This window comes from Budorcas taxicolor, chromosome 13, assembly GCF_023091745.1.
Source record: "Budorcas taxicolor isolate Tak-1 chromosome 13, Takin1.1, whole genome shotgun sequence".
NCBI lineage: Eukaryota > Metazoa > Chordata > Mammalia > Artiodactyla > Bovidae > Budorcas > Budorcas taxicolor.
In genome coordinates, this window is record NC_068922.1 from 31,177,303 (window position 1) to 31,201,339 (window position 24,037).

The 24,037-nt window shown below is 42.1% G+C and overlaps 1 protein-coding gene across 1 annotated transcript in view; it reads right to left on the minus strand.

The window, feature by feature from the left end:
* The window catches only part of CUBN (cubilin), a 265,197-nt gene that overhangs the window by 157,757 nt on the left and 83,403 nt on the right, over positions 1 to 24,037 (minus strand). The window contains exon 28 of the mRNA XM_052651051.1: positions 5,415 to 5,565. Coding sequence (XP_052507011.1) covers positions 5,415 to 5,565 — 151 coding nt within the window. The remainder of the gene's footprint in view (positions 1 to 5,414; positions 5,566 to 24,037) is intronic.

Consider the following 24,037-nt stretch of genomic DNA (forward strand, 5'->3'; position numbering starts at 1 on the left):
CAAAAACTGTATAAATTTTTTTTAAGTTACAAGAAAAACAAAGAACTGAAAACTAACATATTATTTCAAGTGAACATGGTTAGATGTGACTCATTTTTTTCTCTTTGTATGTACATGTGATACTTCAAGGTCATAAATGCTTCAGTGTCCAGATAATCTCCCCCCAAAAGATGCATAAAAAGAAAATTGTCTGACATCAGAAGGGTTTGCAGGAAAGGGAGGGTATGACCCCTATCTGGCCTGAGCCCCTAACAGTGGGGGACCCAAAGCAACTGCTTCCCTCTCCAGCTCCCCCAGCATAGTTCCCTGTGAAACTGGACTGCAGCTGCCCTGGCCTGTGGGCTCCTCACCCTGAGCCTGCTCCCTCCCACCTCAGGGTCCTTCTTCTACGAGGAACCCTTCCCCTTCTCCTCTTTGCCTGCTTAACTCCTGCTGAGTCTTAGGTTTTAGTTCAAACGTCCCACCCTCATACACGAGCCTCCTGTGCACGCCAAATCGCCTTTTGTGTGCTCCCGGTGCATCATCACACAGCTGATATTATATAGATTTGTGCATCTATTTGCTAGATGGCTACTTCTGAGAGTAGGACCCAGGCCTGCGGGTAGGAGTCACACAGGGTCCCCAGCCCTAGCACAGTACCTGGCTCCAAACAGTTCCTTAATATCTGTGGAAGGAACAGATGGATGACTAAAAATCAGATCTATGTCTTTAATTTACCAACAGTGGGTGAGAAGTGAGGGAACCTCCGCCATCAGAGACCTCCTTCCTGACCCTTGTGGTCCCTGTTGTCCCCTCTTCTTGGGCTGTCTTGAATTAAGGACCTAGTCCAGATGCAGAGTATGAACTCAGGGCTGTGTAGCTACTGAATGTGACAGTTGACTTTGCACGGATCTAGATCACTAACAGTTCCCCTTCTAGAGAGTCCTCCCCAAGCATAGTTTCTATCTAGTGGGCAACACAGAGTTTTAAAAAAATTGTTCAGTTCTGGCCCAATCTGGCAAAATATTGCTTTACAAAATATTGCTGAACTCTGGTTCCAAGCCTAGCAAGTTTTCAGCCATTGGGAGTAAGTTTTGAAATAATAAACAGGAAAAGAGAACAGACAGAGGGTGTCTTTGACTCTCCCAAATGAAGACAGTTTCCAAATGGGCCTGGAAGAAAAAGCTTTTCCCAACTAAAACCAAAAGCTTCCAGGAGAGGATTCAGCCATGCCTAGGACATTGACTGGAGGAACCCATGACACAGTCATCCAGTGTACCCAAAGTTATCCATTAAATCATCTTCCTTGGTGTGGTCTTAGTGAGGTAGTTATGCAGTGTAGCCAATAAGGACCGTGAAGTCACACTCCTTAGTGTGGCCCTGGGCTGGTATGACTATAACAGCCAGGAGGGGAGAGGAAGCAGTCTACTGAAGAGAAGGATACTGCCAGCAAAATAAAGTACTGCTCCTAAAATTGTCCATCCTAGCTGCATGACAGAATTCCTTAGGAAGATTTTTATAATTAAGGATAGTCAAGGTCCCACTGCAGATCAATGGAACCCCATCTCTGCATGTTGGAACCCATGCACTGGTACTCAGGAAAACTTCCAGGTAATTCCAGTGCCACGTATCTTGGGCTGAGGACCATGTCCCTAGTCCCTGAGCCTTGTGATCGGCATTTCTTACTTTCTACTTTCTGTCTCAGTGTCGGAAGGATAAGAGCTGGGTCCCCAGTGAGGAAGAACCTCGCTGCTTCAGAGACTGCTTCAGAGATTAAAGAAGAGAAAACTGTCCAAGTGTGGTCTACAGCGATATCCCATCAGCATCACCTAGGAACTTCTCAGAACTGCAGATTCATGGGCCTTACCTCAGCACGTACACCACAATCTGCTTCTTAGCAAGGTCTCCAGTGATGCATATCCACAAGGAAGTTTGGGAAACACTGTTCTGGAAAATACCCCTTGTCCTTGAAAACCTGGGTCATGTTCCAAGATTTTCCTATTTCTTCTAGGTCTTTCCACACTGTCTCTAGCTCCCTTTGAGTCAGGCATTTAAGTCATCCTATTTCTGAATCACAGAATACTAAAGATGGGCTGTATTACAAAGATGAATCAATTCAGGCCCTTCATTTAATAGATCAAAAAAATTGACATTCCAAGGTTAAATCTTGATGAAGAGGACAATGCAGAACTTTCACAAGCTTAATTATCACAGTTCATGTGCTTGGGAATTTATAATCTATATTTCAATTATACTGTGGCTTACCATCAAATATTTTTAAATGCTGACCCATGTGTGTTTGTGTGTTAGTCACTCAGTCATGTCTGACTCTTTGCAATCCCATGGACTGTAACCCACCAGGCTCCTCTCTCCATGGAATTCTCCAGGCAAGAATAGTGGAGTGGGTTGGCATTCCCTTCTGCAGGAGATCTTTCTGACCCAGGGGTCGAACCTGGGACTCCTGCATTGCAGGTGAATTCTTTATCACCTGAGCCACTAGGGAAGCCCCAAAACTCCCATACTTGTCTCAATCTCCAGTTCACAATAACAGAACACCTTACACTCTTGAGTATATAATAGGGATCTTCAGTTGTGTGTGAAGTGGTTTGGACCTAATATAAGCAAAAGATATTAAGAAGAGGTGGCCAGAATACACAGAAGCACTATAAAAACTATATAAAAAAGATATTCATGACCCAGATAACCACAATGGTGTCATCACTCACCTAGAGCCAGACATCCTGGAATGCAAAGTCAAATGGGCCTTCGAAAGCATCACTACAAACAAAGCTAGTGGAGGTGATGGAATTCCAGTTGATCTATTTCAAATCCTAAGAGATGATGCTGTTAAAATGCTGCACTTGATATGCCAACAAATTTGGAAAACTCAGCAGTGGCCACAGGACTGGAAAAAGTCAGTTTTCATTCCAATCCCAAAGAAAGGCAATGTCAAAGAATGCTCAAACTACCGCATAATTGCACTCATCTCACACACTAGCAAAGTAATACTCAAAATTCTCCAAGCAAGGCTTCAACAGTACATGAACCATGAACTTCCAGATGCTCAAGTTGGATTTAGAAAAGGCATAGGAAACAGAGATCAAATTGCCAACATCTGCTGGGTGATTGAAAAAGCAAGAGAGTTCCAGAAAAACATTTACTTCTGCTTTATGGACTATGCCAAAGCCTTTGCCTGTGTGGATCACAACAAACTGCGGAAAATTCTTAAAGAGATGGGATACCAGACCACCTTAACTGCCTCCTGAGAAATCTGTATACAGGTCAAGAAGCAATAGTTAGAACCAGATGTGGAACAATGGGCTGGTTCCAAATTGGGACAGGAGTATGTCAAGGCTTATATTGTCACCTTGCTTATTTAACTTACTCCCTACTGGTGGCTCTCTCTCTCTCGCTCTCTTTCTCTCTCTCTCTCTCTCTCTTTCTTTCTTTCTTTCACTTATATTCAGAGTACCTCATGCAAAATGCCAGGCTGGATGAAGCACAAGCTGGAATCAAGACTGCCAGGAGAAATATCAGTAACCTCAAATATGCAGATGACACTATCCTTATGGCAGAAGGTGAAGAACTAAAGAGCCTCTTGATGAAAGTGAAGAGGAGAGTGAAATATTGGCTTAAAACTCAGCATTCAAAAAACTAAGATCATGGCATCCAGTCCCATCACCTCATGGCAAATAGATGGGGAAACAATGGAAACAGTGACAGACTTTATTTTCTTAGGCTCCAAAATCACTGTAGATGGTGACTGCAGCCATGAAATTGCTCCTTGGAAGAAAAGCTATGACCAACCTAGACATCATATTAAAAAGCAGAGACATTACTTTGCCAGCAAAGGTTCATCTAGTCAAAGCTCTGGTTTTTGCAGTATGTATGGATGTGAAAGTTGTACTCTAAAGAAAGCTGAGCACCAAAGAATTGATGCTTTTGAACTGTGGTTTTGGAGAAGACTCAAGAGTCCCTTGGACTGCAAGGAGATCCAACCAGTCAACCCTAAAGGAAATCAGTCCTGAATATTCATTGGAAGGACTGATGCTGAAACTTAAACTCCAATACTTTGACCACATGAAACTAAGAACTGACACACTATAAAAGACCCTGTTGCTTGGAAAGATTGAAGGCAGAAGGAGAAGGGGATGACAGAGGATGAGATGGTTGGGTGGTATCACCAACTTAATGGACATGAGTTTGAGCAGGCTCCGGGAGTTGGTGATGGACAGGCAAGCTTGGCATGCTGCGGTCCATGGGGTCACAGAGTCGGACACGAATGAGCGAATGAACTGAACTGAACTGAGTGTTGTGGAGCATGTAATTAATGCTCCATGATGTTAAAAACCCTCAATACACCTCTGGGTGCTCTCACTCTGGGCTCGCCCTGTTTATGACAGGGGGACCACAGCTTAGGATGTCTGTGTGTGATCCCCGGTGTAACATGGCCACTCCACTTCTCTCTCAGATTGACTGAATCATAGGAGAGAGCCCTGTGCCCTTGGCTGAGAACTGCTCATGAAATATTCACATGGACTACATTTTCAGGTCTGGGTCACTCTGGGACAGTGATTCTCCAATGTACTCACCAGGGACACTAGTTAAGACACAGACTATTGGGTTTCCCTCATAGTCTGTTATTTGGCATCTCCGGGATGGGGCCCAAGAGTCTGCATTTCTTACAGATTCTACAAGACACTGCCTTTGGGGACCACGTTCTGAGAAGCACTGCCCTGGGGCCCTCTCCCTCTTCACTGGGTCACATAAAGCTAGTCTAGAAGTTTCAGAACTTGTGTCTCAAACAAATTTGCTTCTTCACAGGAGTGATGATGCCTGCCAGCTTGCAGAACCGCCAGCTTGCAGGAGGCTCTCAGGTGCCCCCGTCGAGTGCGTGGCCTGCCCTTGGCTTAGTGCATCAGTGGCTCAGGCTTTCTGCTCAGTCCCCTCACAGCCCAATCTTCCCCCTCACCCTCCTTCTCTCTCTGACTTACTCCTTCCTTTCTTTCCCTGTCACTCCTTCTCTGGTCAATGTCAAGGTGAGTCTTAAATCTCATTTTGTTGCACTCTCCTGAGAGACTCCATCGCACCCTGTGGTCTGCTTGCCACAACCAGCTTCAGGTCTTCACCCCTTGAAACTTCCTGATGCTCCCTCCTTCTCGTAAGTGACTTACTGCTGCACCTCCTAAAGCAGATACCCAAATCCTGTCCACTTGGACTTCACTTGCTATCTGAACCCCAAGAGGATTCCATTCTCCTAGAGCCATCAATGTCTGAGTAAACTTTCTAAAGCCTGGCACCATTAGTGTTCCTCTTTCGGTGGACGGAATTGTTTTCAAACGTGGAATTGAAAAGGGAATGATTCTTGGTCAAAGAGCAACTACCAAATATGACTGAGATCAGCAGGGGGTCGGGGGAGGGGTGGCGCAGCTTACCTTGGATGAACCACTGCATCTGAAATCCTTTCTCGTGGTGACCAACTCCATCCGTATAAAACAGCACATGAAACTTGGGGCCTGTGGTGCTCCCTGAAGGTGGAATGTCTGTTCCACAGAAGCGCCCCATCCGCTGTGGGCCATCATAGAGCTGAAATCAGAGAAAACACCAGCATGAAGAGCAAGGTCCATGCATGCAGCTAAAGCTGTTTCTTGGTTCAAAAGTTAAGGGTAAATCTACTGAGGTGGGCTGAGTCCAGGAATTAAAAATAGATAATTATATGCAGAGAGAGGTCCCTCCAAGGTATAATCCAGGCACAGAAGACGGGAATGCTGACCTGGATGAGATGGGTTCACATATGAATCACACATAAGAGAAGCTAGACGAATAACAGTATTGCAACTGTAAGTTTTAAAAATAAATACTAACTAAAAACAATCACACAGTTTAGAAAACTCTGAAAGGAAAATACAAAAATTAATCCCACTGAAAGCAAACCATTGTTAATATTTTGTTCATACCAGAAGCTTCTCTTACCATTTTTTTTCATTTGTTTGTATATATACATGTACATCTATGTGCAAGGAAATGTGTGAATATGTGTGTATCAATTTGGGCTACACATTTAATTGTGTTCCCCGTTTTTCACTAAGGTTGTCACTAAGTAGGCTATGTAACCATTTTTAAGAGTGGCATAACATACTGCAATATGCTGTATTTACATTACAATTCTGCTGTGTTCACTAGTTAGTTAGCGCTCCTTGCTCAGTCATGTCCAGCTCTTTGCAAGCCCATGGACTTCAGCCTACCAGGCTCCTCTGCCCATGGGATTTCCCCGGCAAGAATACTGGAGTGGGTTGCCATTTTCTTCTCCAATTGTTCACTTAAGATATTTCCAATTTGAGGGCAAATAAATATAAATCTTTGTTTGATAGTTTAAAGTTCTTCTAGGAAGCATAAGGGGGTGAATCAAAAGAATAGAATCTTCCATGGCTCTAGATACGTATTATTAAATTTCTTACCAGAAATTTTAGACAAATTTATTCTCCCACCAGAAGTTTATGGAAATATTTCTTGCAGTGCAACTTTGGCAATTTTGACTATAATTATTATTAAAACTGGGGCTAATAGTGCAAATTTGTTTTCTGTTTGTAGTCATCTGAATTTGTTACTTTGGGATTGGAACTTTTTTCATGTTTCTTGTGCATTTCTTTTTCTTCTTTTGGAACTTTTCTGCTGAGGTCTTTGCCCATTTTCCCACTGAGGTATTTATATACCCCGTTGTGTACACTTTATCTGCTTAATTTCATTAGATACATCTCCAAACTAATAAAAAAAAATCTTTCTGCCATCTCTCTTTCTTCAATAAGAAAAAATAATGATAATGCAGAAAGATTTGCTTCCTTAGGACTCAGAACATTGTATTTTCTTTTCATCCCCTAGTGTCAACATTAAACACTTTGTTCCACTTACCCTTGGGATGTGCTGCCTATTATAATAAAATGGAAAATGTCTGATCACAGGCTTCCTTTATTCTTCCCTTGGAGAGTACACATATGTGCATGCATATGTGAGTGTATGTGTATGTATTTGTATGTAAATGTATCATCAGGATTCAACAAATTCCAAACTGACAAAATTATTTTTATTAGCTGAAATGTTATGATAGAAAATACCTTTTGAAACATATTGACCTGAGCATAGAAAACTTCATAATCAAATTCTATAAATCCCCTCTACAGAGCCTTCCATAATCCCTGTAGACAGTCATAAATGAGCTTTCCTTTCAAATCCCTAAGTTTTTCACTTGTGGTTCTTTGTGGAAATGGTCACATTCTGGTGACAGAGATGTGTGCCTTTCTCCCCCACTGATTTCAAGTTTCCTTAGACCCCAGACCACCTTTCAAATCCCCTCAAAGTCCAGCATAGGGCTTTGTCCAGGGTAGATTCCCGATATAGCTTCAGTGAAGAATTGCAACCACTTCCCCTACAACTGCACTCACTCACTCACTCCCCTTAGGTACTAAACCTAAGTATTTTATACAAATGATAAAGATGGGGTTTATTTTACAGTCTTAGCCCTTCATCTTCCTTTTAATTTTTTAAATACTGCTCCTTTGAATATGTGTATTTATGATCAAGTTTCTAAGGTTGTAGACGATTGACAGAAATCACAAAGAGGGGGTAGAAATGAGAGAAAGAATAAAAAGAAGAGGTAACAAAAACAGCCCTTCACCTCCCATCTGGACCCTACCATCCACTGCAGGAGGTGGAGGTAGGGGAGGAGTCTGTGTTGCAATCTGTTTACTCCTAAACTACTGCTTCACTGTAGAGTATTTATTTCAGCCACAGAGTTCTTTTATTAAACCTAGTGTATGAATTCCAATTCAAAACTAATTAATACAAAAGTAAACATACTGTTTCCAAGCTGAGGCATAATAAGCCAGAAAACACTCCACTGTTCCCCACTCCAAAAGGCTCATTTTGAACTTTGGGTTTTAGTGCAGGGACCAAAACTTTAATTACTTCATCTTTATCCAACAAAATGAGGTAAGATTTCTCTAGGAGCACAGTCGCCCTGAACTTCATGGATCTTCTGAAATACTAGGTAGTGACATTGTTAGGAACCATATTTGAGATTCTTCAAGGTCAGAATCAGTGTAGGGTTTTTGCCTCCCAGCTCGGCAAGGTTAAGAAACGTGACATTTTCACATGACTTGAAGGGGATTTTTTTTTCTTCCTTCCGGATGGGATTACTCCATTGAAGGAGAGCCCCTGAATCCCAGTGGTTCTTAAATAACACATTGTGAATGGAATAGGGGGGTGAGGGCAAAGGGAGGGGGTTTGAGAGGAACAGTGATGAATAACAATTAGTTTCTTTTTGCCTTTGGAGGGGAGAGACTGATACATCAAAATAAGCATCAAATAGACATTGATGGAAATGCTTAAATATAAGGTCAAATAAATTAATCAGTGTAGAACAAAATCTCTAGAAAAAAAATCCCATATCCCTAATTTTACATCTTTCTAAGGTTTACACTTAATTAAATCAGGGACTTTTTATTTACCCTCACACAGATGGCTAACGTCACCTCAACAATTCATTCCCGCGTAAATTTACCACACAAAAAGGAACAGTCATTTCTCAAAGTACACAAATACCGGTTACCATGGAAACCAGTTGGTGCCTGCTGCTCCTGATTTTGTTTTCAGAGCAGAATCTTAACCACAGGACATTCCAGCTGTGACTCATTGGGGTTATTGGCCAGCATGCGGCTGGGTCCCGAGAAGGGTACCAGCTCCCCTGCTTTTAGAAAGCTTCAAGATTTACTCCTTCTGAACAGTATTTCAGGTTGGACTTGCATCCATAGAAAGAAAAATCATAGAAATTAAGAAGTGAAAGATTGACATTCTTACTTTGAATATGAAGATCAAATTTGTACTACTGTGTTTAAAGATTTGGATTTTTTTTTTTTTAATACTTAAAATGTTGCTCATGTTTTCAAGTTGCCATTTAATGTATCTTCACATGTGGATCCCTGTATGTACAAAACCTCTTGTGTAGAATCTTATCAGGTGTTCTCTTGAGAAGATTCATTTAGGATTTTTGTGTTTTAGATCTTCCACCCTCCACATCATCCTGAAATACCTCAACCACTCTTAAGACACTCAAAGAGGAAGGAAATCTCTTGCCTAAGCCACATTTACCAACTTCTATCTACTTCCTTTGCGTGGGTTTGATAATTTGGTGCTTGCATGACTGATGAGACCATTAGAGATTTCAGACTATGGTTGCAACATAAAATGATCTGTGGACTCCAAAATAGTATAGACCCATGCATACAAATGGAAGACAGAAAACCAAAGACTCACCACTGACAGAGTGAGATTTTTGTAAGATTAAGGTTTCTGTAGGTACTTTATGAATCACTGGAACTCAAGTCTGGAGGAATGTCAGCTAGTGCCACCTGCTTCCTCAGTGTGAATCAACCTTATGAACTGCAAGATGCTCAGAACAGAAATGTAGTTTTCAAGCACTGCTTGGTTGCTAAATTCTTTGATGATTTTGAAAATTTGTGATCCTAATGAATGAAATTATAACTAACTCCTATCTCAGCTTGGGATGTATAGACAGACTTCTATTCTAAACTCATTTTAGAACAGTGAATAACACCTAAAACTCAGCCCTTTCTATTATAGAAGTGAAGTGAAGTGTTAGTTGCTCAGTCATGTTCGACTCTTTATGACCCCATGGACTGTAGCCGGTCAGGCTGCTCTGTCCATGGGATTCTCCAGGCAAGAATACTGGAGTGGGTAGCCATTCCCTTCTTCAGGGGATCTTCCCAACCCAGGGATCAAACCCAGGTCTCCTGCATTGCAGGCGGATTCTTTACCACTGAGCCACCAGGAAAGCCCTCTCTATTATTGATTGGCAGCTAGTTCATACTTTTCTAAGTACTGTTTTTCTTATTTACTTGAAATTTTTCTGGAAGAAAATAATGTTTATAGTGGAGGATTAATTTTAAGAATAATTAAATATAACTCACATAAATTAAATCAAGAGCTTTTTGGGGAAGATATCGTTAAAATATGCAAACATTTCTGGAAAAAAATTTGGCCCATTTCCTATTACAAATCTTTAAAAACTCCAAAAGAACTTGATCCTTTAGAGTTTAGCATGTAGCTAAAATAATTCATCTGCTGTGAGGGAGAATTCTAGGTATAGTATAGAGTTCCTAATATTTTTAGAGAAGAAAACTTCTGATCAATGTAAAGAAGATCGTTAAATTTCTGAGAATTACATTCAATGAGTCCATAGCGTGGCTCTTGAAAGTCAAGGTCACTAGTAGAAGATTATATTTCAGTTGAGAGCAGGACAGTGACTGTACTGTAGGAACACGTTAGAGTACACAACAAAGGACAGAAATGGTATGCACCTAGAAGAAGCAGAAGGTATTAAGAGGTGGTCAGAATACACAGGGAAGCCTGGAGTGTTGCAGTCCATGGAGTTGCAGAGTCGGACATGACTGAGAGACTGAACTGAACTGAATAAGGCCAGTGTTGGGCTCTAGATTCAAAGTCTAGCTCTTAATATTCACTTAGAACATAAACTTGTGAAAATTACTTAACCTCCATAAGCTAAGAGTTCTTTGCAAACTTAGCCTCTTAATGGTACTTGTCTCATAGGGCTGTTGTGGTTAGCATACCAAAAAAAAACATGTAATAGGTTGGGTGTGAGTCCTGGCATATGGACTCAAATGTTATTCTAACTCTTGGTCAGTGGCAAAGGGAACCAACATTGCTTCTAAAGAAACTCTACCGGAAATAACTTTGACAGAAAATAATATGATGGCTAAAAAGAACTTGAACTGACTCATGTAAAATATTTCTCAGAAATCATCCCTGGCAGACCAGACAGGGAAGCAAGAAATCAACAAATCACTTGGGAGGAGATGGAAGGCCATGGCCAGCAGGGTGTTGCTATGACAACCTGGTTTTGTGTGGAGACTGAGGCCATCACTGCCATGTGGGGTGCAGAGCTCAGTGCAGATCCTATAGTGGGGGAGTGTGTGGGTGGAGGAAGGTAGTGGATCATCACAGATCTGGTGGTGAAGAGGACATTGGGAAATCTGTCAAGGCTGCCCTGGTGACAGATCAGGGAGCAACCACTGGATAGCAAAATACATGTGTTTTTTCCTGTTGCAGCCTCCACCCCACTTTCCATCTGGCCAGCCTGCAGCTCCGGCTGCTTGGCCACTGGAGCTTCTGAGAGGACCAGGAACTGACGAATTCTTGGAGCACCTCTTCAGATTTTCCCCACCCCAAAATCAACTGTACCAGGAACTATGGGACCTGCTTTGTTAGAACAGTTACTGAGAACACTGTTGCCCAAGTTCACACGCAAATCTCCTGGCTTGGAACTTTCAGAGTTTACTTTAAATCTGAAAGGCTTTGAGATGTTCTTGTAAGAACAGAAGAAACTGCCAAGCAAGATTCGTCTAGGAGGGTAAAAGGCCCCCACTGTGGATGACAAGAGCCTGGGCAGGGAGGGGTGTTGGAGGAGCTGTGGTAAAAATGCAATCCGATCTTGGAAGATAAATTAGACAAACGTTTAAATAAGCATGCAGAAGCAGAGCACCGCTGGCTCTGTGACACCCCAGGGGGTGAGGAGATGGGGGGTGAAGGTTCCAGCGTGGGACACAAGGGTGGGCACAGTGCGGTAGGTACAGAGGCACATCTTGCCCACCCCCTACTCCCCGCTTCCCACCAGGCACAGGAAAAGCCATTGCCATGTGCTGCAGGGTGGGGCAGGAAGCATGAGGTACCCGTCTAAAATTAAACAATGACTCACAACCCTGAGCTTTGCATGAGACCAAGAAACCCGTTGAAAGCCCACATTTGGAATTATTTTGTGTCACTCTGAATTAAAGGCTGGACTCCAATACAGACCATACAGTCAGCTTCCATGTGGTGGCTAGTTGCTGTCCTCTCTTAATAGTGCATGGATATTTATTTCTGCTTTCTACATATTACTTATTTTAGATGCCACCAAGGCTGATTTGGGTTGGTTTGTTTGCTTGTTTTATTAATATTTGTTTAATCATGGATGTATGCAAAAGTTTAACTACAAAGACATTTTATCTCAGCACTGTTTATAATAGTGGACATTTGCAAAGATTCTAAGTGTCTCTCAAGGAGAATGGGTAGTTAAATTGTGATGATGAAACATTCGATGTTGCAAATGATGTGGTGTAATAAATAACAAGGAGAAACATTCGCAAGCTACTGTTACATGTTTAAAAACTCATTAAAGAAGTGGAGAAGGAAATGGCAACCCACTCCAGTATTCCTGCCTGGAGAATCCCAGGGACAGAGGAGCCTGGTGGGCTGCCATCTATGGGGTCGCACAGAGTCAGATACAACTGAAGCGACTTAACAGCAAGAATAATAGTACAGAACTTATGATGGAGGGGAGAAGAATGGGGGAAGGGATAATTAGGGAGTTTGGGATCAACATGTACACACTGCTGTATTTAAAATGGATAACCCACTGCATTGCAAAGGGCACTCTAGTCAACGTTATGGGGCAGCCTGGATGGGAGGGGGGTTGGGGGGAGAATGGATACATGTATATGTATGGCTGAGTCCCTTTGCTGTCCACCTGAAACTATCACAATGTTGTTAATCAGCTGGATTCCAATAGAAAATAAAAAGTTTTAAAAATGCAAGAAAAGAGAATAGTATGTACAAAATGATCCTCTTTGAATGTTAAAATAAAATAGTGAGGGACTTTAGTAAGTAAATGTCATCAAATATTATCAGTAGTGATATAATTGTGTTATTTTTATCTAGGTTTTTCTATATTTTCCACATTGTCTGCAATGACTGTATTGCTATGTGATCAGATAAGTTTATTTTTTAAGGTATTATCTCTAGGACTCTATTGACATAGCAAGGTAGATATGTATTGGTAATATTTTTACAGGCTCAGAATTTCATACCCTTTTAGGTTCTCAGATACCCAGCTGGTCTACTAAAAATACTGTACTGTCTGTCTCCATAATCTTTTTCATGTATCTCAAGATTATTCCTGAAAATTAGCCCATTAAAATGTTATTATATAAGGTAATCTTCAGCATTAATTTAAAACCATATTTTGTCTCTAATGCTTCCTTTTTAAAATCATAACTAGGCTTTTATTATTAATTAGACTAATTCGGTATTTTTAAAAAGCATCCTTTCAGTTGTCCAGGGACTAAAGAGCTCTTACTAACATAAATTTGGATAGTCACTGATGGACCAATAAGCACCTAATTCCCTCCATAGTGGGAAGCGAAATGCTTTGAAAGTCAAGCATGTTTTCCCTAGTGTGTACAATGAACATTTAGTTCCACGAACCACAGCCTTTCCTCTGCCAACTATACTATTGTGAAGCATTCAACATTAAAAAAAATTATTCTGCCTCCTAAGAGCCTCACCATCTGCTACAGAGTGACTCAGAAACAGGGAAATAACTATAGTGCAACATGAAACCATAGATGCTGGAGCTGGAAGGACCCAGAGCACAGCCACACACTCTTTTCCAATTGAGGGAGGGTGAGAAAAGAAAGCTTGTTCAATAAGTAAGAAATCTTGTTCAATAAATAAGTCCGTGTAAGAACTGAAGGGTAAAGATGTCACTTTTGGACTTGCCTGGTCATCACTTCATGGGAAATAGATGGGGAAACAGTGGAAACAGTGGCAGACTTTATTTTCCTGGGCTCCAAAATCATTGCAGATGGTGACTGCAGCTATGAAATTAAAAGATGCTTACTCCTTGGAAGAAAAGTTATGACCAAACTAGATAGCATATTCAAAAGCAGAGACATTACTTTGCCGACTAAGCTCCGTCTAGTCAAGGCTATGGTTTTTCCTGTGGTCATGTATGGATGTGAGAGTTGGACTGTGAAGAAGGCAGAGCACCGAAGAATTGATGCGTTTGAACTGTGGTGTTGGAGAAGACTCTTGAGAGTCCCTTGGACTGCAAGGAGATCCAACCAGTCCATTCTGAAGATCAGCCCTGGGATTTCTTTGGAAGGACTGATGCTAAAGCTGAAACTCCAGTACTTTGGCCACCTCATGTGAAGAGTTGACTCATTGGAAAAGACTTTGATGCTGGGAGGGATTGGGGGCAGGAGGAAAAGGGGACAACAGTGGATGAGATGGCTGGATGGCATCACTGACTCAATGGATGTGAGTTTGAGTGAACTCTGGGAGCTGGTGATGGACAACGAGGCCTGGCATGCTGCAATTCATGGGGTCGCAAAGAGTCAGACATGATTGAGTGACTGAACTGAACTAAACTGAACTGGTGGTACAATAGCAAAGGGGCTTCCCAGGTAGCTTAGCTGGTAAAGAATCTGCCTGCAATGCAGGAGACTCTGGCTCTATTCCTGGGTAGGGAAGATCTCCTGGAGAGGGGATAGGCTACCCACTCCAGTATTCTTGGGTTTCCCTGGTGACTCAGATGGCAAAGAATTCACCTGCAATGTGGGAGACCTGGATTTGATCCCTGGGTTGGGAAGATCCCCTGGAGAAGGGAAAGGCAACCCATCCCAGTATTCTGGCCTGGAGAATCCCATGGACAGAGGAGCCAGGTGGTCTAAGTCCATGGGGTCACAAAGAGTCAGACATGACTGAGCAACTAAGCATAGCACAGTAGCACAATAGTTAAGAATCCACCTGCCAATGCAGGGGACACTTGATCCCTGGCTTGGGATGACCCCACATGCACTGGAGCAACTAAGCCCATACGCTGCAACTACTGAGCCTGTGCACCTAGAGCCGGTGCTCTACAACTGAAGCCACCGCAATGAGAAGCCCACAGACTGTAATGGCAAGTAGCCCCTCCTGGCCACAAACAGAGAGCCTGCTTTCAGCAACAGAGACCCAGCACAGCCACAAATAAATAATTTTTAAAAAATATGTCATTTTTGACAAAATTCTGAAATGTTGCAGGTGGAAATTGTTCCCATTGTAAAAAGTAGTCAAACAGTGTAATTAATCGAAATTCACAGTAACTCCTAACTTTTGGATTCAGCCTTCTGATCGACACCTTCTCCTTCATGCCCTGTGCCTGTTGGATGGTAGAAGGGGCCTTACATGCATACACTTAATGCCTGTGGTCTGAGGAGCAAAGTGAGCTGAGGACCACCGGGAAAGGAAGTGTGCAAAGAGCACTTTCAAGTTTTGAGCATCTAATGGAATTTTCACTGGCTTCCAGGTAGTGTGGAAATTATTGGTAGGGCTGATTATTATTTATCCTGATCCTGTCCTTCATGTTTGAGAGGCTATTGAGAGGGAAAACACAATTTCTTTTGAATCTGAGAGCAAAGGCTCTCTTTTGAAGTCTAGTGTGTTTGCCTCATTAACGGCAACAAATTAATGCAACTACGTGAAAATTCTTCACTGTGAGGGATGGTGAGAAATGATCAGCATTTTTTAAGGAAAGGGATTTTGGTCATACTGAAATAAACATCTCTCCTTTTAAATTTTGTAATTTAAAAAGTCACATTTTACTTGGGCAACTGTGGAGTCTTCAAAGTCTTCTAAAATGCTTCTTGTTATAATTAATGACACTACCAAGTATTTGGCAGATATGCTTCATTCTAAACTCCTTTGAATCCAGATCCTGCTCTGTCCAATGCTAGAGAGGCCTCAACTGAATCATTTGGCACACTGTTTTCACTTTTTATGTGCGGTTTTGAATAGCGGTTGTCCTTAGAATTGAAACAGCTTATCTCTGAATTCTAAGCAACATGCCAGCCATCCTAGAAGCAAACTTCCTCTAACAGACAGTTCCAGGAAGCATGACTCATCTGCCCAGGAAGTGTTTAAGGAGGTGCCATGATAACAGAGTCAGTGCAGGCCCACTGCGGCTACCACATCGCATCTCCTCCACTTCTCTGCTTTTCTTTGGCCAGCAAATGGGATTCTAACTACACCACTCTTAGATTCAAATAACACCCAATCCCTGTGGCTTTGGGAGGAAATCTGAGAGGCCAGAGAAGGGAAGCCCTGCTTTCAACACAGAGCCAGTCTAAGCTAGTCACATTGGGATGGCTGTTTTGGAAACTGTAGCTTTTCATTTGCTGCAAAATGTTTTAGAACAACAAATTATCCATAAAATTGTGTTTATGTTAAAAAATAATAAATAATATTTATTAGCACTTACCCTGTGCTGAGTATCATTCTAAGCCCTTTCCATGTATTATCTAATTTTTTGTGTGCTCAGTCACTTCAGTCATGTCTGACTCTTTGCAGCTATGGACTGTAGCCCTCCAGACTCCTCTGTCCATGGGATTCTCCAGACAAGAATACTGGAGTGGGTTACCATGCCCTCCTCCAGGGAATCTTCCCAACCCAGGAATTGCACCCATTGCAGGCAGCTTCTTTACCCACTGAGCCAAACTTCATTTAAAAAAAAATTTTTTTTAACTCTTAACCCACTCCAGTACTCTTGCCTGGAAAATCCCATGGACGGAGGAGCCTGGTGGGCTGCAGTCCATAGGGTCACTAGGAGTCGGACACGACTGAGCAACTTCATTTTCACTTTTCAGTTTCATGCATTGGAGAAGGAAATGGCAACCCACTCCAGTGTTCTTGCCTGGAGAATCCCAGGGACAGGGGAGCCGTCTATGGGGTCACACAGAGTTGGACACGACTGACGCGACTTAGCAGCAGCAGCAGTTAAGTTTCCAAGCTTACTAAGTGAGAGTATTGAGAAGTGGTAATTGTCTAAGGCCATATGATTTTTAAAATTTATTTATTTGTGGCTGTGCTGATCTTTGCTGCTGCTCGCAGGCTTCTCTAGTTGTGGTAAGAGGGGATACTCCCTAGTTATGGTGCTCAGGGGTCTCATTGTGGTGGCTCTTGTTGTGGAGCATGGGTTGTAGGTACACACGCTCAGTAGTTGTGGCAGATCGGCTTTAGTTGCTCTGAGGCATGTAGGATTTTCCAGGACAAGGGATCGAACCTGTGTTCCCTGCATCAGCAGGCAGATTCTCATCCACTGGACCACCAGGGAAGCCCCATGTATTACCTACTTTAAAATTCCAGTAGCCCTATTATGCAGATACTATTGTTATCTCCGTTTTAGAGCTCTGGAAATTGAGGCATAGAGAAGTAATTCAACATTTTGAAAGGCATCAACAACTCAAGAATTGCTCTTGTTTCCTTCATTGGCAATTAGTTTTTAAAATAAGAATTGTTAAATAAAAAAAAAAAAAAACAGCAAAATCCTTATTCTCTGTGATAACAGAGAGTAACAAAAATAATTTTTTAAGTTACAGTGCTAACACCCAAAACTCCTGTTAGTCAATGGAATTGGTATTTCTTCATTATATTTCTTAATAGAGCTTGGAGTGAAATAAGTGGACCAAAATGTTGGCTTTCCCATTTATCCTTTGTGAGAACTGTCAAATGCATTATGGAAGCAGGCTATAGACAGAAAACAAGAAGACAATTAAATGTCTTGAGAGATGAACCATTAATTATATCTCAGCCCCTAAAGAATTAAATGCTCTCTATTTAGGAATTTCTTTATACCTAACTGGACTTCCTAGGTGGTGCTAGTGGTAAAGAACCCACCTGTCAATGCAGGAGATATAAGAGACGTGCATTTGATCCTTAAGTCAGGAAAATCCCTTGCAGAAGGAAATGACAACCCAGTCCGGCATTCTTGCCTGGGAAATCCCATGGACAGAGGAGTCTGGCGGACTACAGGCCCTGGGGTCACAAAGAGTTGGACACAGCTGAAGCGAAATAGACACTTTACCATCTGAGCCACCAGGGAAGTCCCATTTGCCTTGACAGTTCCTCAACCACAGCTTCCTTTACTGAAACCTCCAGCTCTGCAACACTTTGTCCAGTTACTCTTCCTCAGGAACCCTGGATAATATTCCTGATAGCATTTAACACAACTTGTGACTAAATTGGTATACTGTTGCAAACTGACTAAGGGCTTCCCTGCTGGTTTAGCAGTAAAGAATCTGCCTGCCAATGCAAGAGACATGGGTTCTATCCCTGGATTGGGAAGATCCTCTGAAGGAGAACAGGGTAACCCACTTCAGTATATTTTGCCTGGAGAATCCCATGACAGAAGAGCCTGGTGGGCAATAGTCCATGGGGTCTCAAAGAGGTGGACACAACTTAGCGACTAAACAACAACAGTAACAATAATAAATTGATTAACATCTGTCTCCTCCATTAAAACAAGGAAAACTGATACTAAAACAGTTGTATTTCCACAGCCTATGTGTCTAAAATATATTTAAGTGATTGAATGTGTGGATAAATAAATGAGCAATGCCTAGTTAGGATGGTAAAAGCCTGAGGAAGTACTACAGCAAAAACAGAACAAAACAGATCCTGTTGCATTGTGTTTGATTCAGCATTTCTCAAATTTATGAGAACACTGGTCTCTTTATTTGTAAGACATCTGTCAACGTGTGTGGCAGAGAGAGCTATGTGATTTCCCCAAATGCAGTTCCCCTTTGTCTGCATTCCTGAGCCACTATACTGAAGGTGGAGGAACACCTGAATTGGTCTCCAACATGACTGAGAAGTAAACTTGTATTGTACTAAGCATCTGAGCATTTCTGAGTTCTCCATAAAACAGCTAGTATTCTTTCCTGTGCTCAGTTGCTCAGTCGTCTCCAACTCTTCGTGACCCCATGGACTATAGCCCACCAGGCTCCTCTGTCCATGGAATTTCCCAGGCAACAATACTGGAGCAAGTTGCCATTTCCAGAGGATCTTCCTGACCCAAGGATTGAACCCATGTCTCCTGTGTCTCCTGCGTTGACAGGCAGATTCTTTACCTCTGAGCCACCTGGAGAGCCCACGGTATTTCTTAATCAGGCCTGTGGGCCTGATGCTGCAGAGATGTAGTTACGGAAAATACTGCTCAGGCTGCAAACTTGGACAACATGAGCGTAAGACTGGAAGACTGATGGACTTCAGTGATGTTCTCAAGGATGCTTTTCATTAGCAGTGCACTGTTTTGTTGCTGAAAGGAGGACATGGAAGTGCAAAATGCAATGATATAAATATCTGGGGAAGATGACATTAGAAAGAGGATTTGGCAAGGGATGAAGTGAATCTTATAAAGGCTACAGAGAAATACATTTGTCAGAAGTCACTGACATAATTGAGAGGACTTGAAATGGACATAAGGGGAAACGGAAGGCATTAGAAAGAATGTTGAAATGATATATGGAAGATGATAGTGGCAAAGGTGTCAAATAAAGAAGGTGGGGAGGAAGTTTAGAGTCAGAATTCACACACTGCAAAGTGAATCTGACATTTTAATGTACTGAGATAAATATAATAGCATCAGTAAGCCTTAGTGAATCAAAGCATATAATGTATGCTTGATTTTGTACAGCTTTGGCTGTAGCAATGGAAAAGAAAGCCCTTATGAAAAAGAAACATGGAACAGCCCTTGAAGGTGTATGCTAAGAAGACACCTATTATAATCCTTACAACTTCACAGGAGAGAGTTTTGAAGTGAGGATGAGACGTGCTGTCGTGATGGAAGTGGGCTGCAGACAGTGGCCCCAGCTGCTAAACTGAGGCTAATGGAGGGTTTGCTCTGTTGGGATCCCTGGGGATTTTGACAGAATGGGGCTGGGATGGGGTCTAGGGTCTATGAATATATTTTTAAACAAGTTACCTAAATGATTCTGGAATGAAGCCAGATTTAGTAGGCAGTTATGGGGGCTTTATCCTCTACATCACCTTCTTCCTCAGCAGAAGTTTTTTGCTTTTTTCTTTTAAAGGAAAGATATCAACACTAGTGGAGCAAAAAGACACCAGGAATGGCAGAGGTCAGATGTCTACGTGGACATCTCACGGGTGTCTTGTTCTTAAAAAAAAAGCATGCTGTTTGCTGAATTCTTTATATTCTGTACTCTGTCAGAGAGTGCTGAGTGAAGCGATGTGCTCTCCTGAACTAATCCTGACCAGCAGAGACGTGGCTGTGACTGTAGAAATGAACAAGCCATTACGAGAGAGTGATTGATCCATTTCCTCCGAGCCTGTGATGACATGTCAGTCATGGGCATGAGGCTTTAGGGAGAGAGATTCTGAAAGGAGATATGAGCACATGGACCAAAAAAAAAAATTTAACTAAAAAATTAATGAAAGAACAAAGAAATTCAATAGAAAAAGGAAATTCAAGAAAAAAGACATACTCTTAAAAAAAAATTAAACTGTCCACAAAGTCAGGAATAATTTGGGGGTTGGGGTAGGTAAGAAAAGGGAAACCCTCTGAAGAACTCAGTCTAAGAAAAAAACCCATGGACCTACATGGTAGCTTTCTGACCATCCCACGAGCACACACACAAATTAGCTAAACTTTGGGATATGGCGCAGTTAGAAAGAAATGTCTACTTTTTTTAAGCTATGATTGGGGCAAAAGAAAGATGAAATGTGAGTTGGACCAATGCTTAGAGAAGACAGTGTAACATGATGAAGGTGAAGTAGAAAGACACCTCTATGATTTTGAAACTGGGAGAAGAAACAGGAAATCCAATTTAGAGAATAAGACTGTCAGTGCCTTTAAAAGAATTTTCCCATGCTTAAGTGCATTACACCGTATAGTCCTGGGAGGTATGGTCACTACAGAACAAATTGTGTAATCTTGCTCACTTCATAGGCAATTCAAACCACACTTCAGGGGAACCCCCTGGTGGTCCAGTGGCTAGGACTCCACACTTTCACTCTTGACAGCCCAGGTTCAACACTTAGTTGAGGAACTAAGATCACACAAGCCGCAAAAAGAGAACACAGCCAAAAAAGAGAACAAAAGACTTTAGCACACCGGCAGAATCCATGTATGTCCCTGCTGAAAGGTCTTGCCTCTTTCCACAGATGTGAACTATGAGCAACTCAGGCCAGAGGGCTAGACCTTCCCGCCCCTGGTCAGAGCTGGTCATACTGAACAGAGGAGCATTTATCCATTGACAGCTAGATCCTTGCCTTGTTGTCAGACTCAAAGAGATGAGCACCTGGTGACAGATGTAACCTGTCACCAAGGGAAAGTCAAGCTGTTTGTAGGCACCTGAGGCCCACGGCCTTGCAGTGTCATGGCTGGGGTGCCCTTTTTTAAGATAAATCTGTGAAACTGCAGAAACTCAGAGGAAGTTTTTGAGATGAAAAATGAGGCCAGAGTCTATGTTCACACTAAGAAACAAGAAAGTTAGAAAAAAGAAGGGAGTCACTCCTGAGCCTTCTTAGTCCCGGCCCTCTCCCAGCTTTTCAGTTGATCCCGTGTGTCATGAGGCTTCTTTCTCACTTTCCTAGGGTAAGAGCCATTTCACAAACACTGGTCTTTTCCCCATGGGTCAGTTTGAGTGTGTATCTACAACCAAGAGTATAAGGCAGAAGAGGGAACATAGGCAGATGCCAGAGGTCTGAAGAGAAAATGTCTTAACTTCCAAAATGTGGGAAAGATTTATTCTGGAATCTCACAGAGGAGTAAGATGGATGGTAATTTGGGGGAAAAATTCTACATTGGACCCTGAACATAAGTTGTCAGTATGAAGCAAAAATATAATAAATGATCACTGTTTCCCTATGCAAGTTCAATTCAGGTGCTCAGTCGTGTCCGACTATCTGTGACCCCAGGAATCGCAGCACGTCAGGCCTCCCTGTCCATCAACAACTCCCGGAGTTCACTCAGACTCATGGCCACCGAGTCAGTGATGCCATCCAGCCATCTCATCCTCTGTCGTCCCCTTCTCCTTCTGCCCCCAATCCCTCCCAGCATCAGAATTTTTTCAATGAGTCAACTCTTCACATGAGGTGGCCAAAGTACTGGAGTTTCAGCTTTAGCATCATTCCTTCCAAAGAAATCCCAGGGCTAATCTCCTTCAGAATGGATTGGTTGGATCTCCTTACAGTCCAAGGGACTCTCAAAAGTCTTCTCCAACACCACAGTTCAAACGCATCAGTTCTTCAGTGCTCAGCTTTCTTCACAGTCCAACTCTCGCATCCATACATAACCACTGGAAAAATGATAGCCTTGATTAGACGGACGTTAGTCGGCAAAGTAATGTCTCTGCTTTTCAATATACTGTCTAGGTTGGTCATAACTTTTCTTCCAAGGAGTAAGCATCTTTTAATTTCATGCCTGCAGTCACCATCTGCAGTGATTTTGGAGCCCCCAAAAATAAAGTCTGACACTGTTTCCACTGTTTCCCTATCTATTTTCCATAAAGTGATGGGACCGGATGCCATGATCTTCGTTTTCTGAATGTTGAGCTTTAAGCCAACTTGTTCACTCTCCTCTTTCACTTTCATCAAGAGGCTTTGTAGTTCCTCTTCACTTTCTGCCTTAACAGTGGTGTCATTTGCATATCTGAGGTTATTGATATTTCTCCTGCCAATCTTGATTCCAGCTTGTGTTTCTTCCAGCCCAGCATTTCTCATGATGTACTCTGCATAGAAGTTAAAAAGCAGGGTGACAATATACAGCCTTGACGTACTCCTTTTCCTATTTGGAACCAGTCTGTTGTTCCATGTCCGGTTCTAACTGTTGCTTCCTGACCTGCATACAGATTTCTCAAGAGGCAGGTCAGGTGGTCTGGTATTCCCATTTCTCTCAGACTTTTCCACAGTTTATTGTGATCTACACAGTCAAAGGCTTTGGCATAGTCAATAAAGCAGAAATAGATGTTCTTCTGGAACACTCTTGCTTTTTCCATGATCCAGTGGATGCTGGCAATTTGATCTCTGGTTCCTCTGCCTTTTCTAAAACCAGCTTGAACATCAGAAGTTCACGGTTCACGTACTGCTGAATTTTGAGCATTACTTTACTAGCATGTGAGATGAGTGAGTGCAATTGTGTGGTAGTTTGAGCATTCTTTGGCATTGCCTTTCTTTGGGATTGGAATGAAAACTGAGCTTTTCCAGTCCTGTGGCCACTGCTGAGTTTTCCAAATTTGCTGGCATATTGAGTGCAGCACTTTCACAGCATCATCTTTCAGGATTTGAAATAGTTCTACTGGAATTCCATCACCTCCACTAGCTTTGTTCGTAGTGATGCTTTCTAAGGCCCACTTGACTTCACATTCCAGGATGTCTGGCTCTACATGAGTGATCACACCATCGTGATTATCTGGGTTGTGAAGATCTTTTTTGTACAGTTCTTCTATGTATTCTTGCCACCTCTTCTTAATATCTTCTGCTTCTGTTAGGTCCATACCATTTCTGTCCTTTATTGAGCCCATCTTTGCATGAAATGCTCCCTTGCTATCTCTAATTTTCTTGAAGAGATCTCTGGTCTTTCCCATTCTGTTCTTTTCCTCTATTTCTTTCCACTGATTGCTGAAGAAGGCTTTCTTATCTCTTCTTGCTATTCTTTGGAACTCTGCACTCAGATGCTTATATCTTTCCTTTTCTCCTTTGCTTTTTGCCTCTCTTCTTTTCAGAGCTATTTGTAAGGCCTCCCCAGACAGCCATTTTGCTTTTTTGCATTTCTTTTCCATGGGCATAGTCTTGATCCCTGTCTCCTGTACAATGTCACGAACCTCATTCTATAGTTCACTCTATCTATCAGATCTAGTCCCTTAAATCTATTTCTCACTTCCACTGTATAATCATAAGGGATTTGATTTAGGTCATACCTGAATGGTCTAGCGGTTTTCCCTACTTTCTTCAATTTAAGTCTGAATTTGGCAATAAGGAGTTCATGATCTGAGCCACAGTCAGCTCCCGGTCTTGTTTTTGCTGACTGTATAGAGCTTCTCTATCTTTGGCTGCAAAGAATATAATCAATCTGATTTCGGTGTTGACCATCTGGTGATGTCCATGTGTAGAGTCTTCTCTTGTGTTGTTGGAAGAGGGTGTTTGCTATGACCAGTGCGTTCTCTTGGCAAAACTCTATTAGTCTTTGCCCTGCTTCATTCCTCATTCCAAGGCCAAATTTGCATGTTACTCCAGGTGTTTCTTGACTTCCTACTTTTGCATTCCAGTCCCCTATAATGAAAAGGACATCTTTTTTGGGTGTTAGTTCTAAAAGGTCTTGTAGGTCTTCATAGAACCGTTCAACTTCAGCTTCTTCAGCATTACTGGTTGG